At 43.8% G+C, this 24656-nt stretch overlaps 1 protein-coding gene across 1 annotated transcript in view; it reads right to left on the bottom strand.

Annotated features, from left to right (window-relative positions):
• nt5dc3 (5'-nucleotidase domain containing 3) overlaps positions 1-24215 on the bottom strand; it is a 35059-nt gene extending 10844 nt beyond the window's left edge. Inside the window, exons 1-10 of the mRNA XM_078567773.1 lie at positions 23834-24215; positions 21696-21880; positions 14573-14647; positions 11360-11415; positions 6669-6759; positions 3090-3227; positions 2034-2094; positions 841-943; positions 571-672; positions 369-450 (exon numbers count right to left, since the gene is read on the bottom strand). Of these exons, the coding sequence (XP_078423899.1) occupies positions 369-450; positions 571-672; positions 841-943; positions 2034-2094; positions 3090-3227; positions 6669-6759; positions 11360-11415; positions 14573-14647; positions 21696-21880; positions 23834-24134 (1194 nt within the window). The 5' untranslated portion in view covers positions 24135-24215. The remainder of the gene's footprint in view (positions 1-368; positions 451-570; positions 673-840; positions 944-2033; positions 2095-3089; positions 3228-6668; positions 6760-11359; positions 11416-14572; positions 14648-21695; positions 21881-23833) is intronic.
• Between the last annotated feature and the right edge of the window lie 441 nt (positions 24216-24656).

The following is a 24656-nucleotide window of genomic DNA, read 5'->3' on the forward strand; positions in this document are numbered from 1 at the left end:
CATCTAAAAATAAATCTACAGAAAGGCTGCACTGATACTAGTTACACTGTGAATTGGGGTAGTTTGCAGAGTCAAATACTTGACAGAATTTCTACAGCCTACTGTTTGATTTTGAAACAGATTAAGTGGCTTTGTTATCAATTTTGACACACAAAGCAGAGATTCCAATTACTTGAGAGATTAAAAACAAAAGAATGAGATGATTTTTCGCTGACATCAACTCACTTTTAAACGTTAAGACATATTTAGAATTCATCCGATCACATTTTATGATAAATCAGATGCTCAGCCTTAGAAACCGTAAGCGTTTCTGAAACTTATGGGTCAAGCACAGGTAAAAAAATTAAAGACAAAATGAGGGGATTTACCTGTTTGTAGATCTGACCTTTCTCCAAATTGCTGATTTTGTCCCAGTGCAATTTATCTCTCTGGTTTACTCTCCTGAATGGCCTGCAGAAAAATAATAGAATTTTTAATACAAATTTTTGAACTTTACTAAACTGCATATTTTGCTCCCACCCACTAAAACACGACAATGAGCCTGTTCCTGTTCAATCCTATTGCACTTACCTTCGGTTGTCATTGAAGAATGCTGGTTTATCAGCCTGTACAATGATGATGTCAAATAGGTCACGCCAATCCTTGCCAACCATGTACTGCATTCCTTTGTCACTATATCACAAAGGGAACATGAGCACTATAACTTTATCAAAATCATGTCGCAAGTCGGGTTTTAATTAATGCCAACACAGTAATCAATTTTGTCCCATTTAGGCATTTCTCTACTTGTAGTGCAGATCACCTTTTTCACACAATAATGGAATCTGGAAAGTTACTTACACAAAGCTAAATGGGCTGTTTGTAATAAGGAAAAGTTTCTTGCCATTGTCAATCAATCTTTCCAACACAGCACTCGTTTTCTCCTCATGAGATATGTATTTTTCTGATGTGAAAGAAAGGTACCAGTAAGTTTTTTTTTCACATACTAGTACATTTATGACTTCGCATAGTGCCTTCAGCAACACATCAAAATGCAAAACGGTTCACAAGTCAAATCCAGAGGGAAGAGCTGGAAGCAAGCTTGCTTTTAATTGCAAAGATCACAAGAGCTGTCTATTGGGCTGTCTAAGCAGACTCCCTATCGGGCAAGATTCAAGCTGACTCAGTACACAAGTTTGTCTCACTGAAGTGCAGTTGGACTGCCAGTGGTGTTGATTACCAATGGGCAAGTGTTCCAATGACGCTTCCAATCCTAGCCAAGGGAAGGTGGGGCAGGGTCTGAGCTGTCAGCAATCAGCCTTGCTAGGAGCAGCACAAATCAGACATTCGGCCACAGAAAGCCCACACTTTCCCAATCGTCCCCTCTTAGTATGCAACTTGAGCTTTGTGCCTCTTTTGAATTAAACAAAGGCGTGGGGGAACGATAGCTCTCTAGTAGTACCTCAGCCAGGGTCAATTTGCCAACCAATCAGTACCCTTTTCTCATGCAGTATAAATTGTTGCTCCTCTGAAATTTGATATTCTTGCATCTGTCCTGTCGAGTACAAGACAAAAAGCTTCAACAGCATGTCTCTTTGTTCAGCAATACTTTTCCAAACATTTAATTATAATGGTCAGAAAATCAGAATGTGGAGGTGCGCAGGGGGAGCAATCAGCGGATACTTGAATTTGTGAGTTGTACTTTATATGGAGGACAGGGAAGGCTTCTCACCCAGCAGGAGGGACGCATGCTTTCACCCAACCCCAGGCCAGGTAAGAATGACAGATTTCCTTCCCTGAAGGACATTGATGAATCAGATGGGTTTTTAACGATAATCCAGTAGTAATCATTATTAAAAAGAGACTAGTTCGTTATTCCAGAATTATTCACTGAACTTAAATTCCCCCAGCTGCCATTGTGGGATTTGAACTTGTGTCTCCAGAGCATTAGCCCAGACCTCTGGATTACTAATCCTTTAACATTATCACTATGCTACCAGTCTGTCATGAAAATATTGACATGATTTGAACGACGCGATTGATTAAATACATACCAACGTCTTGTTCAACTGCTCCATACAATATTCCTTTAACATGGACATCTCGGATCACCTCCTGTTAATTATGAATTGAGAAGCATATGAATCTTCATCACAATTGCTATTAAAAACAAATATAGTCGTTTGGTAGTACAGAACTTGAGTCTTGCTGGAAAAAAAGATTTTTTTGTTGAAGCTTTTCGTCTTGCACTCATCAGGACAATTCGCAAGAATATTAAATGTGAAAGGGACAACAATTTGTACTATATGAGCAACCAATCAGCACTCTCTTCTCAATCAATTTGCTAACCAATCAGCATTCTCTTCTCAATCAACTTGCTAACCAATCAGCACTCTCTTCTCAGTCAACTTGCTAACCAATCGGCACTCTCTTCTCAATCAACTTGCTAACCAATCAGCACTCTCTTCTCAATCAACTTGCTAACCAATCAGCACTCTCTTCTCAATCAATTTGCTAACCAATCAGCACCCTCTTTTCATATAGAACAAATTGTTGTCCCTTTCACATTTGGCATTCTTGCGAATTGTCCTGATGAGTGCAAGGCGAAAAGGTTTGAGAAAAAAATGTCTTTTTTTTCAGAAATACAAATATGTTGAATCCTAAGATTGGATTTATCAGTCATTCCTTTCTGCCTCAAGATGAATTATTAAACAGCACTCCATTCTGCAGCCTCAACTAAGCCAAGTTCAATGACAAACCCATTTACTTATAAATGGTCAGAAAATCAGAATGTGGAGGTGGGTGGGGGAAGGAGCAATCAGTGGCTACTTAAATTTACGAGCTGCACTTTATACAGCGGACAAGGGAGACTTCTCGCCTGCAGGACGGGCCCATACTTTCACCCTACCCCAGACCAAGTAAGACTTGAACTTGAACTCACGACCTTTCAACTTCAAGTCGTGCCACCAGTTCACTGAACCATCAGCCAAAAATTTCAGTTGCCAAACCATTTCAATAGTTTGCACGTCAACCGAATCGAAGTATTAAAACTCTGCTAGGAAAGCGAGTAAGGACATCACACTGGCAATAAAATGCCTCTTACATCTTACCTTAACATCCTTGTAGAGGTAAACTGGCTCAAAGTCAATGTTCTGCTTGATGAAATAGTCATTGACACAGGAAAGCAGCGTCAGTTCTGGTAATGAGAAAATGTCCATGAATTGCTTCATTGTAAAGCCATGTGAACTCTGATTAAACAAAATAATGTAAAGTTATTCAAAATTCACTGGACGGCGTGAACAGTACATATTTTCAAAACAGCTTTTAAAATGTTCACAAGAAAGAATTCCTTAAAATTGTGCAGCACACGTTTGGAATTTTGTCCATAAAGTGGAATCAGAAAGAAAGCAAGTTAGTGCAGGGAGATGACTACATTCAGTACAAATATTCACCACCTGAGCAGGTGGGGCATAATTTCAAAGTTTGCAGATGAAACAAAACTCAGAAATATAATAAGCGGCAAGGAGGTTAGTAACAGGCTTCAGAAGGGCACAAACAGGTGAAATAAACAGAAACAGGGAGGATGAAATTTAAAGTAGAGAAGAAGTGAGGTATTTTGGAAGGAAGTACGTGGAGAGTCAAATTAAGCCAAATGGCACAATTTTAAAGAAAGTTCGGGAAGAGAGAGATCTAGGGGGTCGCTTACACAAATCTTTGAAGGAAAAAACAACACAGGATTCTGGACTTTATAGATAGATGCATAGAGTAAAAAAAATGGAGGTTCTGCTAAATCTTTATATGTCACTGGTTTGACATCACCTTGAGATCTCATCAGAACAGAGAAGGTTAAGGTGAGATTTAACAGAGGTGTTCAAAGTTAAGGAAGGTCTCGATAGTTTAAATATGAGAAAATGTTTCCACTAGCAGCAGGGTCGGGAATAAAAATTTAATATTATTGACAAAATAAACAGAGGGAAGGTGAGGAGGTGTTTATTAAATACGGTGAGTTGTTATGATCAGGAATGCACTGTAAGGCTGATGAAAGCAGATTTGGTTGTAACTTTTAAAAGCGATTTGGATAACACTAACCCCTGCCAACGCAAGATGGCCGCTGACCGTGCTTATGCGCATGCGCAGAATCGAATGACCTCATTTTCAGGAGACACAAATCTACCCTCAAACCGTGACAGCTTCTTTCTGGCAGTCTTCAAACTTTTAATAACGAATCTTATTTCTTTACCCACGTAGCCCCAAAATGATTTATACCAGAAAAATACTTAACCAGGTGGACCATTTCTAATGGTCTAATTAAATGGCTGGTCTGAAATTTCCACGCTTCCTGAGCCCCACAGTGGATGCGCACTCGGAGCGCGGCCATTTCCCTGTCTCTAACTCTCCTGCTTTCTCTCTCGCTCTCTCTCCCCAGACATTTCGTTCGATATTTCATCTTTTAATAAGTTTCTAAAAAAACGACACCAATGAGACGTGTCATTTTAATTGGAGGTTGGAGGTGAGGGTGAGCGGACGGAGTGGGTCCTGTTTGCCACTTGCTCTTTCCAGCCCTGTCTGTGATGTTTCGGGTGAGCTGTCGATGGAGGGATTGTTATGAGCGTTAACTTGATGCTGCCGGCGCTGTAATATTTACAACTCCAGGGCCAGTGATGACTGCACATATATCCTGCTGCACGTTGCCCCCTATAATGATGGCGGCCATGCATACAACCGCGCCATGTGCGGCATTGGCAGCAAACGCAGCCATTGAATAAAGGCTAGTAAAGGCAGAATTTCCAGGGCTATAGGGCAAGAGCAAGGGCTGCTAAACGAATTGGATAACTCTTTCAAAGAGCCAGTATTGGCACAATGGGCCAACCAGCCTTCTGTATGTGCTGTATGATTCTAAAGAAATAACGGGCGAGATTTTCCAGCCCCACCCTCCGTTGGGATCGTCCAATCCCACCAAAGGTCAATGGGGGCGAAAAATCCCAGCCAATAGCATATCTCAAATGTTCCAAAGTGCTTCACAGGCAACTCACTAGTTTTGAAGTATAGTCATTCTTGTTATGTTGGCAAATGCAGCAGCCATTTTGTACACAAGCAAGGTCCCAAAATCAATAAGGAGATGAATGATCTGCTAATCTGTGTTTTTGGTGGCACTGGTCCTCTAATAATAAAATCTTTATAATCGATCTGAACAATCAGTGAAATAAATGGGATCTCTCAACAATTCAGTGATTCCTCAGTATCAAACTGCTGCTTTAACCTCGATTAAATACTGAAGCACTTGAATGAGATTTGGACCTACAACGTTACAGGTTCGTAGAAATTTGTAGCACAGAAGGAGACCATTTCGCCTATTGTGTCAGCGTCGGTCGCAAAAGAACGATTCATCTAATCCCACTTCCTCGGTGCTCAGTCAAAAATGTCTCCATTTTAAAATTCTTGTTTTCAAATCCCTCCATAGCTTCCCCCTCCCCATCTCTAATCTCCTCCAGTCCCACAACCTCCGAGATATCTGTGCTCATCCAATTCTTGAGCAACTCCGATTTTAAATCGCTCCACCAATGGCAGCCATGCCTTCAAGTGTCTAGGTCCTAACCTCTGGAACTCCCTCCCAAAACCTTTCCACCTCTCTTTTTTTTTTACCCTCGAAGACACTCCTTGAAACCTACCTCTTTGGCCAAGTTTTTGGTCATCCGCCCTACACCTTATTAGAAGATTTTACTACATTAAAAGGCACTATACAAATGCAAGTTTTGTTGTTTTCAGCTTAGTCTGTAGTCTTATAGGTTACGGCCTCAAACGCACGTCCAAGTTCTTTGTAAGTGTGACGAGGGTTTCTGCCCCAATCACTTTTTCAGGCAGTGAGTTCCAGACACCCACCTACCTCTGGGTGAATATATTTCACCTCAACACTCCTCTAATGCTTCTACCAATTACTTTAAATCTATGTCCCCAGTTATTGACCTCTCTGCTAAAGGAAATAGGTCCTTCTCGTATACTCCATCTAGGCACCTCATAATGTTATATACTTCAATTAAACCTCTCCTTAGCCACTTCTGTACCAAAGAAAACAGCTCCAGCCTGTCCAATCTTTCCCCATCGCCAAAATTCTCCAGTCCTGGCAACATCCTCATAAATCTCCACCGTACCCTCTCTAAGTGCGATCATTACTACCCATGATATTCTGATCAGAACTACATGAAGACCAGTACTTCCTGACTTATGGACAAGGGGAGTGCTACCAAATGAATCAGGCCAACTTTAGAGGAGGAGGTCTCAGAAAGGACAGACTCCACATTGAAGGAAAATGTGATCCTTCCATTTACAGCTTCCCACTGCATGGAGCCTTTTCATAGGAACATAGGAGCAGGAGTAGGCCATTCAGCCCTTCGAGTCTGCTCTACCATTCAATAAGTTCGTGGTTGATCTATTTGTGCTCTCAACTCCAGTTTGCTGCCTGCCCCCACCATGAACACAATCCTACGTACGGTCCATGACATTTTCACCATCAAAATTAGCATGCAAATGGAACATTCTTAAGAAAATCTAAACCAGCACAATGTACGATGGGCTGAAAGGCCTCCGTCTACGTTGCATCATTCTATGCGATCAGATAATTCTTTGTAATCAGCCTACCTCAGCAGCTGTGTAGAAAACAGGCCAGCAGCAGAAAATTTCAACGCATTTACCTTGCCATAAAAGTCACTCATGTGGTCCAAAGGAACATGGGTTCCTTCATACATTTCGATAACTTGTTCATCTGGAACTGGGCTTAGTCCCCTGTTAAAAATGAAAGATCTCAGCATTAGTTCAAGGATTGTTTCTATGTTGATGGGGTGGGGAGGCAGGGGAGCATTGGTTGGCAGTTTGGTAGATTTCCACTTTCACCCAGTTGGGTGGTAAACTGGCAGAGTGGATCACCCTCCCACTGTACAAACCACCCCCGATTCATTCCATTAAGAACATACAGACAGGAAGAGGCCATTTAGCCCCTCGAGCCTGTCCTGCCATTCAGCAAGATCATGGCTGATCTGCGACCTAGTGTCATATACCTGCCCTTGCTCCATATCTCTTAACAGTTTTGGATAACAAAAATCTATCAAACTCAGAGTTAAAATTGCAACTGATTTTGCAGGAATTGCCATTTGCCAAAACAAATTCCAAACTCTACCACCCTTTGAGGGTGGAAGGATTTTCTAATTTCACCCCTGAAAGGTTTGGCTCTCATATTTAGACAACGCCCCCTTGTCCTAGGGCTGGATTTTTAGTGTCCCAATTGGGACTGGAATGGAATGGAGGCCAGGCTGGAGAAAATGGCGTCCGGAGGTCCTGCCTCCTTTCCCAGTGCCGGTTATTTTCACCGGCGTGGGAAACCCCCGACCGCCTGTTGTTTAAAGTTGTCGGCACCGTTTTAAAGATGGCAGACTCCCCTTTCCCCCCCGTGCTTTTCACGGGGGCGGCCATGATCGAGAGGGCTTCCCGATTGACACCTGATGTGTGAGGTCGTGAGCTGTGCCTTGGGGGTAGAAAGGACGTTTCCTTCTTTACAGTTCATCATGCAACCTGAGGTGTACTGGTGTCACCCATAGGTAGAGCTGACAGGGCTTTGAATGGTGTTTCTTTTCAATGGCTTATTCGGCTAATTTTTCTTTAATTTTAACAGTTCAATGGAAGGGATTGCAACGTGCTATCATAGAGCCAAAAGAGAGCACTTGGGTGCATGTGTGAGGGGGTGGGAGGGTTTATGGGGGGGTGCATGGATATGATGGGTGAAGGGGATAGGAGGGCAAGGGTGGGTTTGAGGGGGGTCTAGCGGGGTGAGGATTGGGGCCATAAAACATATCCGCATTGCTTTAATTATTGTTTCTAGCCGCCAATGTTCTCATCCATAGAGATGTACCTCAAAACCAGGCCACAGAGCACTGGCCCACGTCCATCTCTGGGCCTATTTCTGCCCCCAGCCTGCCTCGGGAGGCAGTGGGCCTGTCTCCAGCCCTTGCCCGACTCCGCAACATGAAAATAGGGTGGGCGGGCTCCTCCAGGGCGTAGACAGGATTGTGGAATTGGGAAAATTCCCGACTCCCAAGACCCATCTCAACCATAAAAATCTGGGCACTAGACTACCCCCAAACAGAGGAAATAGTTTCTCTCCATTCACCCTATCTGTTCCCCTCAATATCTTGAAAACTTCTGTCAAGTCAGCCTAAATTGCATTTCTAAATTCCAGGGAACAGTTCCCGTTTGTGTAATCTCACCTCATAATTTAACCCTTGGGAATTCAGGTAACACGCTGGTAAACTTGCACACCTTCTAAAGCCAATATATCCCTATTAAGTTGATCTAACCAGAACTGCTCACAGTGCTCCTGGTGTGGTCTACTCGGGACTTTGTATAGCTTAAGTATGACTTTTACCTCTTTGTAATCCAATCCTCTAGATATAAAGGCCAGCTTCCCATTAGCCTTTTTGATTATTTTCTGTACCTGTTCATGACATTTTAACGATATCTGTGGCTGGACCCTCAAGTCTCTTCGGGATTCCACTGTTTCTAGCTTTTCAACCTCACTGACACCAACAGGACAAATATCAGCCTATACGGTTCTACAATGGGACGATGATTGGCTCCAAAAGATTACTACCCAGGCAGCTGATGATGATGGAATTATACCTATTCCTTAAAACTTCAGAAGCAGGCTTGAGAAAGAAATCATTGCTAGTTTTCACTTTAGCTTGAGTAAGCGCAGGGTTTATGTTCTTAAAAAATCTATTTTAACAGATTGCGACTGCAGCCAAAAGGCAAAATGTGATTCCGTAATCACCTCCGAATTCAATAGAATGTAAAATGAGTGGTTCCTATAAAGGACTCCAGCAGAGTACTGATCAGGTAGCAAAGATGAAAGTCTACTCGGGAGTGTATTTTGCACATAGGTTGATGGATGTGCTGTTCAAAGTGTTGGTGTTCATTGACTTTCCGAAATGAAAAGTGACCCCAAAGCATCCTACTTACAGCATTATCTGTGGACATGTGCTCAGGTTTAAATTCCCGTTTGAAGTCAATACTGTAATACGTCAATATTGTAGGATTTGAGTCCAGGAGCAAGGATGTCTTACTGCAGCTGTACAGGGCCTTGGTAAGACCACACCTAGAGTACTGTGTGCAGTTTTGGTCTCCTTACCTCAGAAAGGATATACTTGGCAGAGAGGAAGTACAGCAAAGGTTCACCAGACTGATTCACCTGGGACAACAGGATTGTCATATGAGGAGAGATTGGGTCAACTAGGCCTGTATTCACTGGAGTTTAGAAGAATGAAAGAGGATCTCTCTGACACGTATAAAATTCTGACAGGGCTGGAGAGGTTGGATGCAAGGATGATGTTTCCCGTGGCTGCGGGGCCTCTAGAACAAGGGGTCCCAGTCACAGGTATGGGGCAGGCCATTCAGGACTGAGATGAGGAGAAATTTCTTCACTCAGAGGGTGGTGAACCTGTCAAATTCTCTACCGCATAAGGCTGTGGAGGCCAAGTCACTGAATATATTTAAGGAAGGAATAGACAGGTTTGTAGACTTTAAAAGCATCAAGGGGTATGGGGAGAGAGCATGAGTATGACATTGAGATAGAGGATCAGCCATGATCATATTGAATGGCGGAGCAGACCCAAGGGGCCAAATGACCTACTCCTGCTCCCAGTTTCTATGTAACGTCAGCATAAAATAAAGCACATTATAACTGTAGCGCAACAATAGCAAATACTGGCATTAGCACTCTCCATCCTGATAATTCTAACAATGTGTGATGAAAGAAGGGAAAGAAAGTGAGTAAATGGGAAAGGAGGAGGTGGGGGGGAAGAAAAAAACAAGCTTGTATTTCTATAGCATTTGAAAGTGAATTTTACAATCTTCTCTCGCTTCTTAGGCAGTCCCTCGGGATCGGGGACAACTTGCATCCACTCTGATTCGATGGGCTTGGAGACGTCTGATAAGCCTAATGTGTAGTCTGCAGACTCAGCCACATGTGGGGCAGTTGGTGCTCGGCGGGTTGTTTGGAGTTTGTGCACTCCCTCCGATGCTTCAACTTCCCCTCTGCACATTCCCAACGAAATCTTTCAACGTGCCTGGTGCCTTCCTGGGTGAGGCTTCTCCATTTTAGTCAGTCACCAGCCAGGGGCTCCCACGAGTCAGCGGGGACGTTTGACCTTTTCAGGGATGCTTTGAGGACATCCCTAAAAAGTTTACGCTGTCCTCCTGGGAGTCTCTTCCAGCGACTAAGTTCTGAGCGGAGCAGTTGCTTCAGAGATCTGGTGCCAGGCATACGGAGCTGGTTATGAGTAATTAGCACCTCAATGTTGGGCAAGTTGGCTTGGGAGAGGACGCTGCTGTTGAACCATCTTTCTGCCACTGGGTTTGGAGGATCTTGCGAAGGCATTGCTGGTGGTACTTCCCCAGTGTTTTGAGGTGCCTGCTGTAGGTTGTCCAAGTCTCTGAAGCATATAGGAACTCAGGGATTACTGCTGCCCAATAAACCATGGCCTTAATCACAAGTTTGAGATCCTCAAATACTCTTTTCCTCAGCTGTCTGAAGGCTGATCTGGCACACTGGAGGCAGTGATGAATTTCACCAACGACGTGTAGTCGTTGTTGTATTTTAGGGAAATGTGGCAGACAATTCTGCGCACAGCAAGATCCCACAAACAGCAACGAGGTAAACAACCAGTGAATCCGTTTTGTTTGAGAAATAAATGCTGGCCAGGATACTGGGGGATCTCCACCGGCTCTTCTTTGAATAGTACCGGGGGACTTTTAATGTCCACAGGATGGGGACCACTCATCTGAAAGAAGGCACCTCTGTCCATCAATGCTCTCTCAGTACTGATTTGAAGTGTCAGCCTGGATAACGTACTCTGGAGTGGGGCTGGAACCCACGAACTGAGTGAGTGTGCTGATAATGGTATGTTAATTATATTATTAAGACACACTATGTGAAGGACATTGTTTAATTAAGTACTTCAAGTACACATAAAGAGATAGTCACCATTGGCGAATATCTCCCACCCTCAACATCTTGGGGATTAGCACTGACTACAGGCTTAATCAGCACAGAAAAATTAATGTGTTTAATACTGAATAAATAAATTATCTGCAGTAGTCTGTAAAGCCTAGCCTGAATTTAATATTAGTATCTCAAAGTGTGGTAGTTTAGTGTGAGATTGTGTTTAACACAAATCAGATTAGTGCAGTCGGGGTACCTATTAATTCTTAGATCATGAAATGCTGCAAGGACAGAAAAGGTATGACTTCCAGATCATCTAGACAAGGTCCACTTATCTTAACCAGTGTCAAATCGAGCGAGAGAGAAAGTAAACAATTCTAATCGATATAATACCTGTATATGGTTCCTAACTGAATGTAATGAAAGGCATCAATCTTCATCACTATCCCCTAAAAAATTGAAAAAAAAGACACATTGTCATTCTAAAATATGTAAGTGATTATCGGAGCGATTTTATTTTACACAAAATGCTTTGGCATATATCCAAATATGCTAATGCCAAACTTCCACAGGAGTCAGTTGGTAATTGCGACCAACATGAATTTACGGCCAAGACCACAGGCAGGATTTTACAGCCCCTCCTGCTGGTGGGATCTCCCGGTTCCACTGAAGCGAACGGGAATTTGAATGGCTCGCCAGACCTGCCGTAGGGAACCTGCCGCGGGGAGGCGGGGGGTGGGGAGGAGGTTGGGGGACTGGAAAATTCCAGCATATGCGTGGGATAACAGGTAACTTAAGAAAAATTTCATTCTTGGGATGTGGGCTTCGCTTGCAATCACTGCCAATCCCTAGATACTCTAGAGAAAGTGGTGAACCCCCTTCCTGAACACATTTGCCGTCCGTGTGGTGAAGGGACTCCCACAGTGTGGTTAGTCAGGGAGCTTCACAATTTTGACTCACCAATCACGAAGGAACAGCCGACACATGTCTGAGTTGGGTGGTGCATGACTTGGAAGAGAATAAGAGAGGTGCAGGTGTACCCTTGCAATGGGATGGCTGTCCTTGGTCCTTCCAGGAAGGAGAGACGGTGGTGTTATGGCAGTGTCACTGGACCAGTAATCCAGAGGCTCAGGCTAATGCTCTGGGGATGTGGGTTCAAATCCCACCACGGCAGCTGGTGAAATTTAAATTCAATTGATAAAAATCTGGAGGTGAGACTAGTCACATTGTTGTAAAAAACCCAACGGGTTTACTCGAAGGAAATCTGCCGTCCTTACCTGGTCCGACCTACATGTGACACCAGATCCACAATAATGTGGTTGACTCAATGTCCTCAGTTCAGGGGCAATTAGGGCCAACAAATGTTGCCTGCGACACCCACATCCCATGAAAGAGTAAATAAAAAGTAAAGGAGGGGCTGCTGAAAGATTTTGATCTAGATTCTAAAGCAAATACCATTATGTTGATTTCATCTCTGGTTTCTCATCAAACATCAATGTGACTTCCTGGTATTGTGAGCGTAAGTATTAAATTCGCTTTTGAGTAAATAATTGAAGCATGAGACATGTTCCAGCGAGCAGTACATAGAAACAGGAGTGAGCCACTCAACCCATCAAGCCTGTTCCACTGCTGAGTCAGATTGTCGCTGGTCTGTATCTAAGTTCTATTTATTCACGTTGATTCAATCTTCCCTTCATACCCTTGTCTAACAAAGACCTAGCTGCCTACGTTTTGAAATCTTTACAGCGTTTTGGGGCAGGCAAAGTTCAAGGGGAAGGGCTTCCTGAGAACACTCCCGAATGGCCTGGTGCTAATTTTAAGGGCGGAATTTTACAGCCCCCTCCTGCCAGTGGATTTTCCGGTCCTGTCGAAGTCAATGGACTTTTGAGAGACTCGCCGCATTTAACAGCCATGACAGGGCTGTAAAGTTCCACCCCAAGGCTTGTTCCAGCCTCCCTCCTAGAGGAAATAGTTTCTCTTTATCTACCCTCTCAAATCCTTTAAATCGTCCTAAACATCTCGAGCAGATCACCCATTAATATTCTATATTCAAGTATGATTGCAGTCCCACACTGACAAATGGGCACATTCTTCAGAAGAACTCAGATAACTAAAAATTTAAAATGAGCTCCATTATTAATATGGTTCTCGGTCCTTGGGATTCATCTTGCCCAGAAATTATCTCCTGAGTTCCTGCAAACAGGACTCAGCACACCAAGAAAAACACCTACACTTCACTACTTTTAAATGCTGTACATTGCAGCTGAGCATTTTGATTTCTCCCACTTCATAGCAACATAAGAAACAGGGAAGGCATGTGCCATCCAGTCAGTTACCACATTCAAGAACATCTTGACTGATCTCCTACCTCAACTCCACATCCCACCCTCTCCTCATATCCCTTGTTCCCCCTAAGAGTCCAAAAATCTATCAATCTCAGTCAATGATGGGGCATCCAAAGCTCTCTGGGGTAGAGAAATCCAATGATCCACAACCCTCCAAGTGAGGGAACTTCTCCTTATTTCAGTCTAAAATGGCCAACTCATAATCCTGAGACTATGATCCCAGGTCTAGGCTCTCCAGCCGGTGGTGAAAACAGCCTCGCAGCATCTACCCTGTCATGCTCCCTAAGACTTTTATTCATTATTACCATCGGCAGATCATTTGGTCGATCATTTCCTTTCTTGAATCATTGGGCAAAGAACGAAAAGTACCTAGTGAGCAGCTTGGCTGCACTAACCAGTTCACGGTTTGGAGAAGTGCCTTTGTGCAATGGGGCTTGCCATAATCATGTGACCTCTGATGTCATCCTTGATGTATAAAGGCTTGAGAGCAGAAGCTATTTCACCCAGCACTTGGAACAGTCACTATAGCAATGAGGAGATCAGCAACCTGGCAGTGAGGGTTGGGAGAACTAAGAACCAGAAATGACACACCATGATGCAATGCACAGATTATCAAAAGAAAACATTTAAAATCATATTCAAAGACAAAAAAAAAACCCATAAAGTTAAATAGATATAGGGCCGATCCTCCAAAGTTCCCTTCCCATTCTGAAATGACAATCTTTAACAAAGAATGATGAATAATTACTCCCACATTCCACTGACTCAACCACGTTGGCGGACATGTTTCAGCTCCACAATTAATCAAGTAGAAGGTACGCCTTCATACACCAGATCTGTTCCCAGTGAGAAACATGGTGATGCGCAGCTCCTCCAATAGCCTAGTGGGCAGGAGCACCAGCCGATGCAGTGTCAATGTAGAAAGAGATGGATTCCATTGCCAACCTGCACTGGAATCTAATGGGTGTGCTGCAATTGGCAACCCAGAAGCAGGGAAGGAATAATGAGCCGACATCCCTGCTCCCGAGTGCCTCTGCCAGGAAAGTGATCCGTGCATGAACTCTGCGAGAGAACAGACGTGGACCCAGCTGTGTTGCCTCAGCAGGTGAGCCCCTTGTCCATGTTAAATTTCTACGCTTACATGGCGAGGTCTCACTGGCACCCACAGAATGATACAGAGACTAGGGTCAGAGCCTTTGGAAGGGTGATGGAGGGAAAGAAATGAAACACAGATGCCACTAAAATTGACAAAAGCACTAACCTTTTGTACATCATAATGGAGTCCACGAATCACAAAGTTGGGGTTGTAATCATAGTTCCTCAGATCTTCTGGGTACTAAGGCATAAATCAGACACATTCCATTAAGGCAATGGATTACATTACACAGGCGACAAGGCTGGAGCTGCTTTTATACAAATGCATCACATTGCTCCATATTCCTTGGCATGGACTGACTAAATTGTAAAACAAAGTAACCCATCTACAATTATTTTGTGCAGCTACAGACATTCAGTAATAAAGCGTGTTTCGAATTAATGTAAACTACCTTTTTAAGTCATTGCAGAAACCTCTCCTACGCTGAAGTAATGAAATAAAAAGGTCACTAGTAACGCACTAACTTGTGCCTAGCTCAGCCCTGGATATTTGGGAGGTGAGTTACATGTGGCTTCAATCTTGTACCCATTAATAACTGAACTGCAGCAGAATCATCTTAAACCAAGTACGGTTCTGTAGGATTACTAACAACAACTTGAATTTATGTGGCACCTTAATGTAGTAAAATGTCCCAAGGTGCTTTACAGAAGTGTAAACAAACAATATTTGACACTGAGCCAAATAGACATATTGGGACAGTGGCCAAAAGCTTGATCAAATAAACCTCATTAAAAACGGTCTCATTAACCCCAATCAGTTCTTGCATAAAAGACAGATTTATTTCATTGGAAATATAATGAGAGTATCCAAATGCTACCACTTTTACTGTGTCAACTGGTGTGTCACTGCTGTCAGATTTATACTTGGTTCTGTATTTGAACCATGGGATGTAACTCATTGGAAAAATTAGAGAGAACAATGGTCTTCTTATTATTCGTTCATGAGATGTGGGTGTCAATGGCAAGGCCATTCTACTTGCCCTTGAGCAGATGGTGGTGAGCTGCCTTCTTGAACCGCTGCAGTCCGTGTGGTGTAAGTACACCCACAGTGCTATTGGGGAGGGAATTCCACGATTTTGGCCCAGCGATGAAGTAGCAGCGTTATAGTTCCATGTCAGAATGGTGTGTGGGTTGGAGAGGAATTTGCAAGTGGCGTTCTCATGCACCTGCTTCCCATGTTCTTCTAGGTGGTAAGAGTTCACGCAAGTTTGGAAAGTGCTGTTGAAGGAGGCTTGGCGAGTTGCCACAATGCATCCTGTATATGGTACACACTGTTGCCACTGTGCATTGATGGTGGAGGAGGTGGATGTTTAAGGTGACAAATGGGATGCCAACCAAGCGAGCTGCATTGTCCTGGATAGAATCAAACTCCTTGAATATTGTTGGTGCTGCACTCACTCAGGCAGATGGGGAGTATTCCATCACATTCCTGACTTGTGCCATGTAGGATGATTGAAAGACACTGGACACTCACGAGGTGAGTTACTTGTCACAAGATATTCAGCCTCTGGTCTGCTCTTGTAACCACAGTATCCATTAGCTGGTCCAGTTAAGTTTTGGTCAATGGTGACCCTAAGGTCGTTGACGGTTGGGGGAACTTAGCAATGATAATCTCGCTGAATGCCATGGGGAGATAGTTAGATTCTCTTTTTTTGCAGATGGTTATTCACTGGAATTTGTGTGGCACACATATTACTTTCACCTTATCAGCCCGAGCCTGAATGTTGTCCAGATCTTGCTGCATATGGGCACAGACTGCTACAGCAGAGGAGTTGCGATGTTATTCTTTTGAGTGTCTCTTGACATCCAATGACAGTAACCATTTACTCTGTGTTTACTTCTTATTCCTCCTCACATGCTTCCTCCCAACCCCCTTCTCCCCCACAGCCAAAACATTAAGTAAACAACCCACTTTTTCAAAAAAAAAAAAATTCTCAGATGTGGACATCGCTGGCTAGATTGGCATTTGATGAACATCCCTGATTGCCCTGAGAGGATGGTGGTGGACCACTGATACTGCTTTGATACAAGTGAAGAGCAGAGAGTAGTTACGTGTGAATCACGATGATGTGGGAATGGAGTCACATATAGGCCCGACCAGGTAAGGATAGCAGTTTCCTTAAGGACACTGGTAAACCAGTAACGAACCACGTCATGGCCACTTTTACTGGTACCAGATTTATTTTGAAACAAAATTCAAGTTCTCAAACCGCCTCGGTGGGATTTGAACTCATGTTCTCTGGATTACTAGCCCAGTAACGTAATAATTATGCGACCATACCACTGAACATACCTCCTTCTCCATGAGGCAGCAATTGACCTTCACTGTATGGGATGGCCTAACATGAGGAGCTGTGTGTGAGGAAATCAGCGCCCAAGGGTTAGTATTCCAATGCGCCACATTGATGTGCCAATGGCGAGAACCATGGGCTGAATTTTCACTTAGGAAGCACGGAAAAGGAGTTGGGATTGCTTATGGGGCCCGAACACACCCCTGGGGAATCAGTCACTTGTTGGGATTTTGGCCAGGGCGCCCCTTTAATTAGCATGGAGACAAGTTCCCTATCCAGCCAAGGGTGGTGGGCAGGCTCTGAAAGCTGGAGGACCAATCAGAGGCCTTCCAGCTGGAGAGGAGCAACAGGCTGCAGTAAAGGGTAAGTAACTGAAAGGACGCTTCAACATGAAGGCTCCCTGTCACCAAATTTTTTTTAAAAGTTCAATTAGAAACAGAAAAAGCAGCTGAGCCACGACTGGGAGGGGGTGTTGCGGGGGAGGGGGTGGCATTGGGGAGGCAATCCCCCTAAGGGCTGCCTTTGGCTGCACCTCACACCCAGCCATACCCAGGCAGGCAGGGAGGGCCTCTAGGTCCCTGAAGCACTGGCATCACCACCATCCCCGCCCCCCACCTCCCCCATACCCAACCATCGCTGGATGCCCAACTGGCCCTCGTCACACCTGGAAACTGGAGGCCAACCGAGAAATCCCAGTCAGCCTTCTTTACCCCTGGTTAACAAACTACTTGCTGAGCCTGATGGGTTACCCACCTCTTCAGGGAAGCAGCTCTGCCGGCCCCAAACCTGCCTCAGCAAAAATGGCTGGCGCCGGGAATGGGGTCAGAAGACTGGCACACCTGCCAGCGTCAGTATTTTCGGTTCCCGTTCATCTCTGTTCCCGACATTGGCACGGCTCAAACATTCAGCCCACTGTCACTAATATATAAATACCACATCAGGCACCATTTGCTTCTTCTTACAGGACAGTGGAAGAGTCTAACATTTTTTACATCCTTTCGGGTGGGTTTCCCACCCCCCGACCCCACAGAAAGCTACATTTTCTCACATGCAACTCTCCGCCCAATCCGACGCTTCCTTTCACGTTTCTTAATTTGTACAAGATAACTGGGCTGAGTTTTACTTTAATATTAAAGCTTGAGGCAGTGGCATCCTTTAGCAAACAACCTGCCCGTTGGTACATAAATACAATTGGATAAAACACTGATCGGTAGACTTGGTAACTAAGCCTGACACAGTACTTAATCATATCCCCCAGAAGGATAACTTAATACAAATTACACCCCACCTCAACACCAGCCCTTCAAAGGCAATCATTTTCAACTCTGCTGCACTTTGAACTTTATGGCTAATGGCTTTTCATCTCCGACTTACCCTTTTACTCAGTAGATTTCAACAGCTTCTGCTTTATAACACTCTTCATATAAAGGAAACATTGCAGGAAAATGGACCCTGGGCACGAAAAGGGACAGATGTGGGTTGGGATCACAAAGTTACCTTATTCAATTGGATGGGATGATACAGCACAGAAGGAGGCCATTCAGCCCATCATGTCTTTGCTGACTCTTTTTAAAGAGTTATCCAATTAGTCACACTCCCCTTTTTTCCCTTCAAGTAATTATCCAATTCCCTTTTGAAAGTTATTATTGAAACTGCTTCCACTGTCCTTTCTTCACTCCACCTCTGGTTCTTTTACCAATTACCTTAAATCGGTCTGCTCTCATTACTTACTGTTCTGCCACGGAAAACAATTTCTCCTCATTCAAAACCCTTCACGATTTTGAACACCTGCCTTAACCTCCTCTGCTCTAAGGAGAACAATCCCAGCTTCTCCAGTCTCTCCCACATGAACTGAAGCCCCCTTGTCCCTGGGACCAATCTCCAGAATCTCCTCGACACCCCCTCTCAGATGCCTCAACATCCTTCCACAATTGGGCACTATATCCCAGCTGGATTGAAGAGATAGTGGATGATGATAACGGAGCAGCGAGGGAGAGGTGATGGTCTTGAAATTCCAAAGGGGTAACTCTGGCACGGTGTCAACAAAACTTCCGGAGAAGTGCCAAACCAGCCAGAGGATTTCACAGACCCATCATTTTCTCCGGATGTGTGAGAGCTGAGATGCAACAAGGCCCTAAACTTTTACCCAATTACTTCCTGAACATTCACATGTCGTTATCTGTAAGGGAGGCAAGACCATGATTTGAAAATTTGCCAAACACAATGTAATTCAAATTTTGATTGTAAGTTAAAAGCAAAATACTGCGGATGCTGGAAATCTGAAACAAAAACAAAAATGGAGAAAGACATGTTTTTCTTTCCACAGATGCTGCCAGACCTGCCGAGCCCCTCCAGCAATCCTTGCCCTTGATTGTAAGTTGTTGCTCAATGATTGTATTTTCACAAATTCAACAAAAGGTTAGAATTTACTTTTCCACTTGATGCTGCAGTTTACATATAAAACCCGTCTGGCTGCACATTGTTCAATCTCATGTGGACAACGTTAGGTTTGATGATTGGAAAGTGCAGTGGGTCAGACTCCGAACTTTAAACAAACGGTGATGTGACTTGTTGGATTTTTATTGTCAGCAATAAGAACTGGTATTTATAGGCAAGGTTGGAATAAGCGTCTAGCGGTTTTACATCTTCTGAGATTAACCCTTACAAGGCGTATTAAACAGTCCACAGACTTCAAACAGAATAGTTTAAATTGTTAACAATTTAACAAGAACTATTAAATTACTAAGGACAAAAACAAAAATACCTGGAAAAACTCAGCAGGTCTGACAGCATCTGCGGAGAGGAACACAGTTAACGTTTCGAGTCTGTATGACTCTTCAACAGTTCTGGGCATTGCACCTCAGGAAGGGTATATCAGCCATGGAAGGGAGGTTCGGCGGGGGAGGGTGGGGTGCCGTGCAGATTCACTAGGAAATGCCAGGCTAAAATGGTTCAATTACAAGAACAGGTTGCATAAACTAGACTTGTATTCCCTTGAGTAAATATGACTAATGAGTGATCTAATTGAGATGTTTACAGATAGTAAAAAGGATTTGATAGGGTAGATGGAGAAAAACTGTTTGCTGTGGTGAGGGATTCTGAACAAGAGGGCTTATACTTAAAATTGGAGCTAGACCATACAGAAGCGGAAGTCAGGAAAACTCATTCACACAAATGGAGAAAGGTCATAGTCCAGTGTGCACCCCCCCCAGCAAGTCAGAGATTTGGGACCAGTCAATCTTGAGTCCTAGCCAAGTATCAAGACCAGGGCCTGCTTGGAGATCAGAGATACAAATTGTCAGCTTATTTCTCGTCAGCTGATGAATCAAGTCCGTCAACAGCTGCTGTACAGTTTCTTGGACACATGCTGGGGTCACTGTTTACCTGATGAAATCGCCAATAAAGGAAGGAGTAAAAGTCTCCAAATGAGGTGGGTACCATTATCCAGTGAGCACTGAATGCCTCCAAGAGTCAGGAGAGAACTGGTGTAAAATGGAGCAGGAAAAAGAATTATTTACAGAGATTGAAGCTAACTAATTAACAATTCTTAACAACTCACCTCACAGGAAAAGAAGTTTTATCAGATTTATTATATGGCTGGTTCAAAATTTCTAGCCCCTTGATCTACTGGACATGCAAAAATTGCGTATACTAGGCATTTTAGTGTTACATTTTTATTACTACTGGTAACAGGCTCCCACTATCATTTCAAATCCAACAACTGTTCATTTAACTTCACCACACATTGAGACCATGAATATAAAACTAGAAGGGTGGGGATAATATAATGGGGGGGGGAAACCCATCCCACTGGACAAATGTCAAGTCGACTCAGAAATAAAATGCAATGTTTAGTGTTCTGCACAAGCCCTGCGGAGAAATTCAGCAATGCATTCATCACCAAGGTGATGCTATTGCTTTTTGTTTGCGCAACACATTCTAGCAACAATGATTTAATTGTGATTAGTTTGAAGTCTCGGGGGCTATGCCAAGCCAATCAAGATCATAAAAAAGTACCAATTTTCTTTTCCCCCGAACTAATAATTCCGAAGCTGGTTCGATATGAATTCTACACACAATGGTTAAGCCAGTCTGCCTTAGTGGATAGTCTCTAAATGAAAGGAAGTGGCATCTCTTTTGTAATAAAAGCTTGCAATAAGACTCCGTGACAGAACAGGGCTTTGTTTCAAAATAACCTCCCCAAATGATATGAATGAACTGTTCAGGTAGGAGGTTAAAAAAAGTGTCAAAATCATTTTCTGATAACCTTTTTTCCCTTTATTCTTTCAAGGGATGTGGGCGTTGCTGGCAAGGTCAGCATTGGTTGCCCGTTCCTAGACCTGGGTGGCTTGCTAGGCCATTTCAGAGGGCAGTTAAGAGTCAATCGCATTGCTCTGGGTCTGGAGTCACATGTAGGCCAGGCCAGGTAAGGACGGCAGATTTCCTTCCCTAAAGGGCATTAGGTGAACCAGATGGGTTTTTACAACAATTGACGATAGCTTTATGGTCACCATTACTGAGACTAGCTTTATCTTCCAGACCTGTTCATTGAATACAAATTTCATCACCTGCCGTGGTGGGATTTGAACCCATGCCCCCAGAGCATTAGCCTGGGACTCTGGATGACTAGTGCAGTGACATTACACTATGCCACCATCTTCTCTTCAAAATAGCACACTATGACCTTTCACATCCATCTGAGAGGACAGGGCCTCGGTTTAATATCTCATTTGGAAGAACGGCACATCCAACAGTGCAACGTTTCCCCAGTACGGCACTCGGAGTCACAGTCTGAATTTTACACTCAAATCTCTGGAGTGGAACTTAAGCCCACAATCTTCTGACTCAGAGGTGTCGATGCTATCAGTGCGCCAAGGCTAACTTGAACTGGTTTCAAGTATATGTTAAAAAAAAATTCCCCAAGCAACAGGTACTCACCTTATGCTGCTGAATGAGGATTTCCCGTGCAGCATTGAAGATCAGAGTGTGTAAGTTGCTGGAGTAAAAGGCTAGCGTGTAGTCATAGTCAAAGCCATAAATTTCAATGTCTGAGAGACAGACCTCATTGTTGGCAAATATTCCGTCTGGATTAAGAAAATTCGATCTTCCTGGAAAGACCAGTTCTGTGAAGGTGAGGACATAAATGACCTGTTAGATAGAATTCCTATAAAAGTATACTCCACACAAAAAATCCCATTTCCTCAAACTAACATTCTATCATATGGCAAGCAAATGAAATTAGGTACAGAACAGCCCTGATCCAATTGAGTGGTGAAGATGACTTAGAGGGGCTGAATAACCTACACCTTTCTGACTTGTACTTTTAGCATGGAGTAACAGAGGACCAAGAGAAAAGGAAATTCAACATTTGTATTGATGAGTTTAAAGGAAAAGAAATAGAAGGTTATGCTGACAGGATTAGATGAAGTAGGTTGGGAGGAGGTTTGTAAGGAGGAATAAACACTTGCATGGATCCACTGGGCTGAATGGTCTGCTTCAGTGCTGTTAATTCTATGTATTGAACATAATTAGCCTGAAATGCGCACCTCATTTTGAACCCTTGTACCATGCTTAGTGCTGAATATTCACCTGAATGAGCAGGAAGCCTGGACCACACAAAATACCAGCATTCAACCCAGCACAGACGGCACACTTGTGAAATCAGAAAGCACATCATTATCCATACACCACCAAAAAAGACCGCCACAAGGGAACAGATAGAGGGAAACTATTTCAGCTGGTTAGAAAGTCTAAGATGAGAGGGTCGTAGTCTAAAAATTAGAGACAGACCTTTCAGGAATGAAATTAGGAAACATTTCTCCACACACGCAAAGGGTGGTAGGCATTTGGTACTCTCTTCCACAAATGGCAATTGATGCTAGATCAATTCTATGTTTTAAAAATGAGATTGATAGATTTTTGTTCACCAAAGGTATTAGGGATATGGAGTTAGTCACAGATCAGCCATCATCTCATTGAGGAGCTAAATGACATATACTCCTATCACTATCTTTCATTTTAACTCCTACTTTCTTTTTGCCTGGCGCTTAGCCACACTGGGGGAAAAAAAATACAGGCAAGACCTTTAAAGAGATATATTGCTTAATGGGAAATCTGATCTGCTGTCAGCAGTTAAAAGGATCAAACGGCTCAAATTTACTCTCTATAAATGGAAAGGCAACTGTCATATGGTTAGTTGGCTGGAAGGCCACCTCCATTCTTTTAGAGTTTAAAATATGATGACCATCTTTTGTTGGCATTTAATGTCACTGGCACTCTAAGGCTATTCTAACATTTTGAGGTTAAAAGGAGGTCAGGACAAGTTATTCTGATCTGGAACACACTGCCTGAAAGGAAACAGATTCTAGCGTTACATTCAAAAAAGGACATTGGATAGACACTTGGGAGGGGAGAAATCTGCAGTGCTACAGGGAAAGAGCAGAGGAAGTAAGATTAATAGGATAGCCATCCTTCCGATCAATTGTTAAAACCGAGGTCCTGTCTGCCCTTTCACGGGGATTTAAAAGATCGAATGGCATGAAGAATGGCTTGGGAAGTTATCCCCTGTGTCCTAACCGATCCAACATCACAAAATACAGAAACAAAAACAGAAAATGCTGGAAAAACTCAGCATCAGGTCTAACAGCATCTGAGGAGCATTTTCTGTTTTTGTTTCAGATTTCCAGCATCGGCATCATTTTGCTTTTATCACAAAAAAAAACCAGATTTGGCCATTAGTCCCTACTGCTGTGTGTGGGAGCTTGCCGTGCACAAATTGGCCCCATTACAAATGTGACTACACATAAAAGTGTTTCATTGGCTGTGCAGTGGTCGTGAAAGTCGCTATATAAATGTAGGTCTTTGAGCTCTTCCCAAAGAACCATCACAGACACAGTGGGCCAAATGGCCTCTTTCGGTGCTGTAAGATGCTGAGACTTTCAATTACAATCGCCTGAATCGCTCAGCTATCTTTGCAGCTGGGCTGGTTGCTTAGTGAACTGAAGACAGATGCCACATTGGCGTCCAGACCTAGCTGAGAGATTGCCTAGTTTCCCAATGCGGAGCCCTGCTCTCACCTTCACTGACTTTCTTGGTCTCGTTGTACATTTCCCACAAGTAGCTCTTCATGTCCCCGGGGCTGCTGGTGTAAGGAGCCGCCGGCTGCGCCCATATCCTCTGCCCGGCGGCGGCGGCTGCTGCGACGAGGCGGCGCCCCTGCCAGCGCTGCTGCTGCTGCTGCTGCCGCCAGCTCGCTCCGCACACCGAGCGGGACCGGGAGAGCTGGCCGAGCGGAGGAGGCTCTCCCCGGCTCCGGAGCCGGAGCAGCTCCCTGACAGCGTTCCCCGGCAGCCTGGCCGCTAGCGTCCGGGGAGTCATCTTCAGCCTGTCGGCTTTTGGGTTGGGGGGAGGCAGGGGGTTGGAAATTCGCACCGCGTCTCCGCCGATCGACACTGCGCTGCTTCTGCCCCTTGCTAAAGCCGGTAAGGCTGTTTAACACTCGCTGCCAGGGCTCTGCCCCGTCCGGACTGTCGTCACTTCCCCATTGCAATCCTTCAACCAGTCTCACCACAGACAGTGGGAGGACCTCCCAGCAATTCCAAGGCAATAACTTGTTTCATTTCTCGCAGGTCCGTAGAGAAACTGGATTAGCAAATGGGTTGGGCATCTAATGGCTAATCCAGTCAAAGAAAGGGTTTAAAAAATATAAAAGATTGTGTAAATTAAGCTGTATAAATTTCTAACCGGTACATGACTTGCAATTATATTTTTAACTTTAAAAGGAAGTTGGGTAGATACTAGAGGATGAGGAATTTAGTTTTTTTGTTTTTATCATCAAGATACAAATCAGGTTCAACTTTTACAACATGTATCAGGAGGTGCATCAATGTCTGCCTGCAC

The sequence above is a fragment of the Cetorhinus maximus genome, chromosome 22 (genome assembly GCF_964194155.1).
Source record: "Cetorhinus maximus chromosome 22, sCetMax3.hap1.1, whole genome shotgun sequence".
Lineage (NCBI taxonomy): Eukaryota > Metazoa > Chordata > Chondrichthyes > Lamniformes > Cetorhinidae > Cetorhinus > Cetorhinus maximus.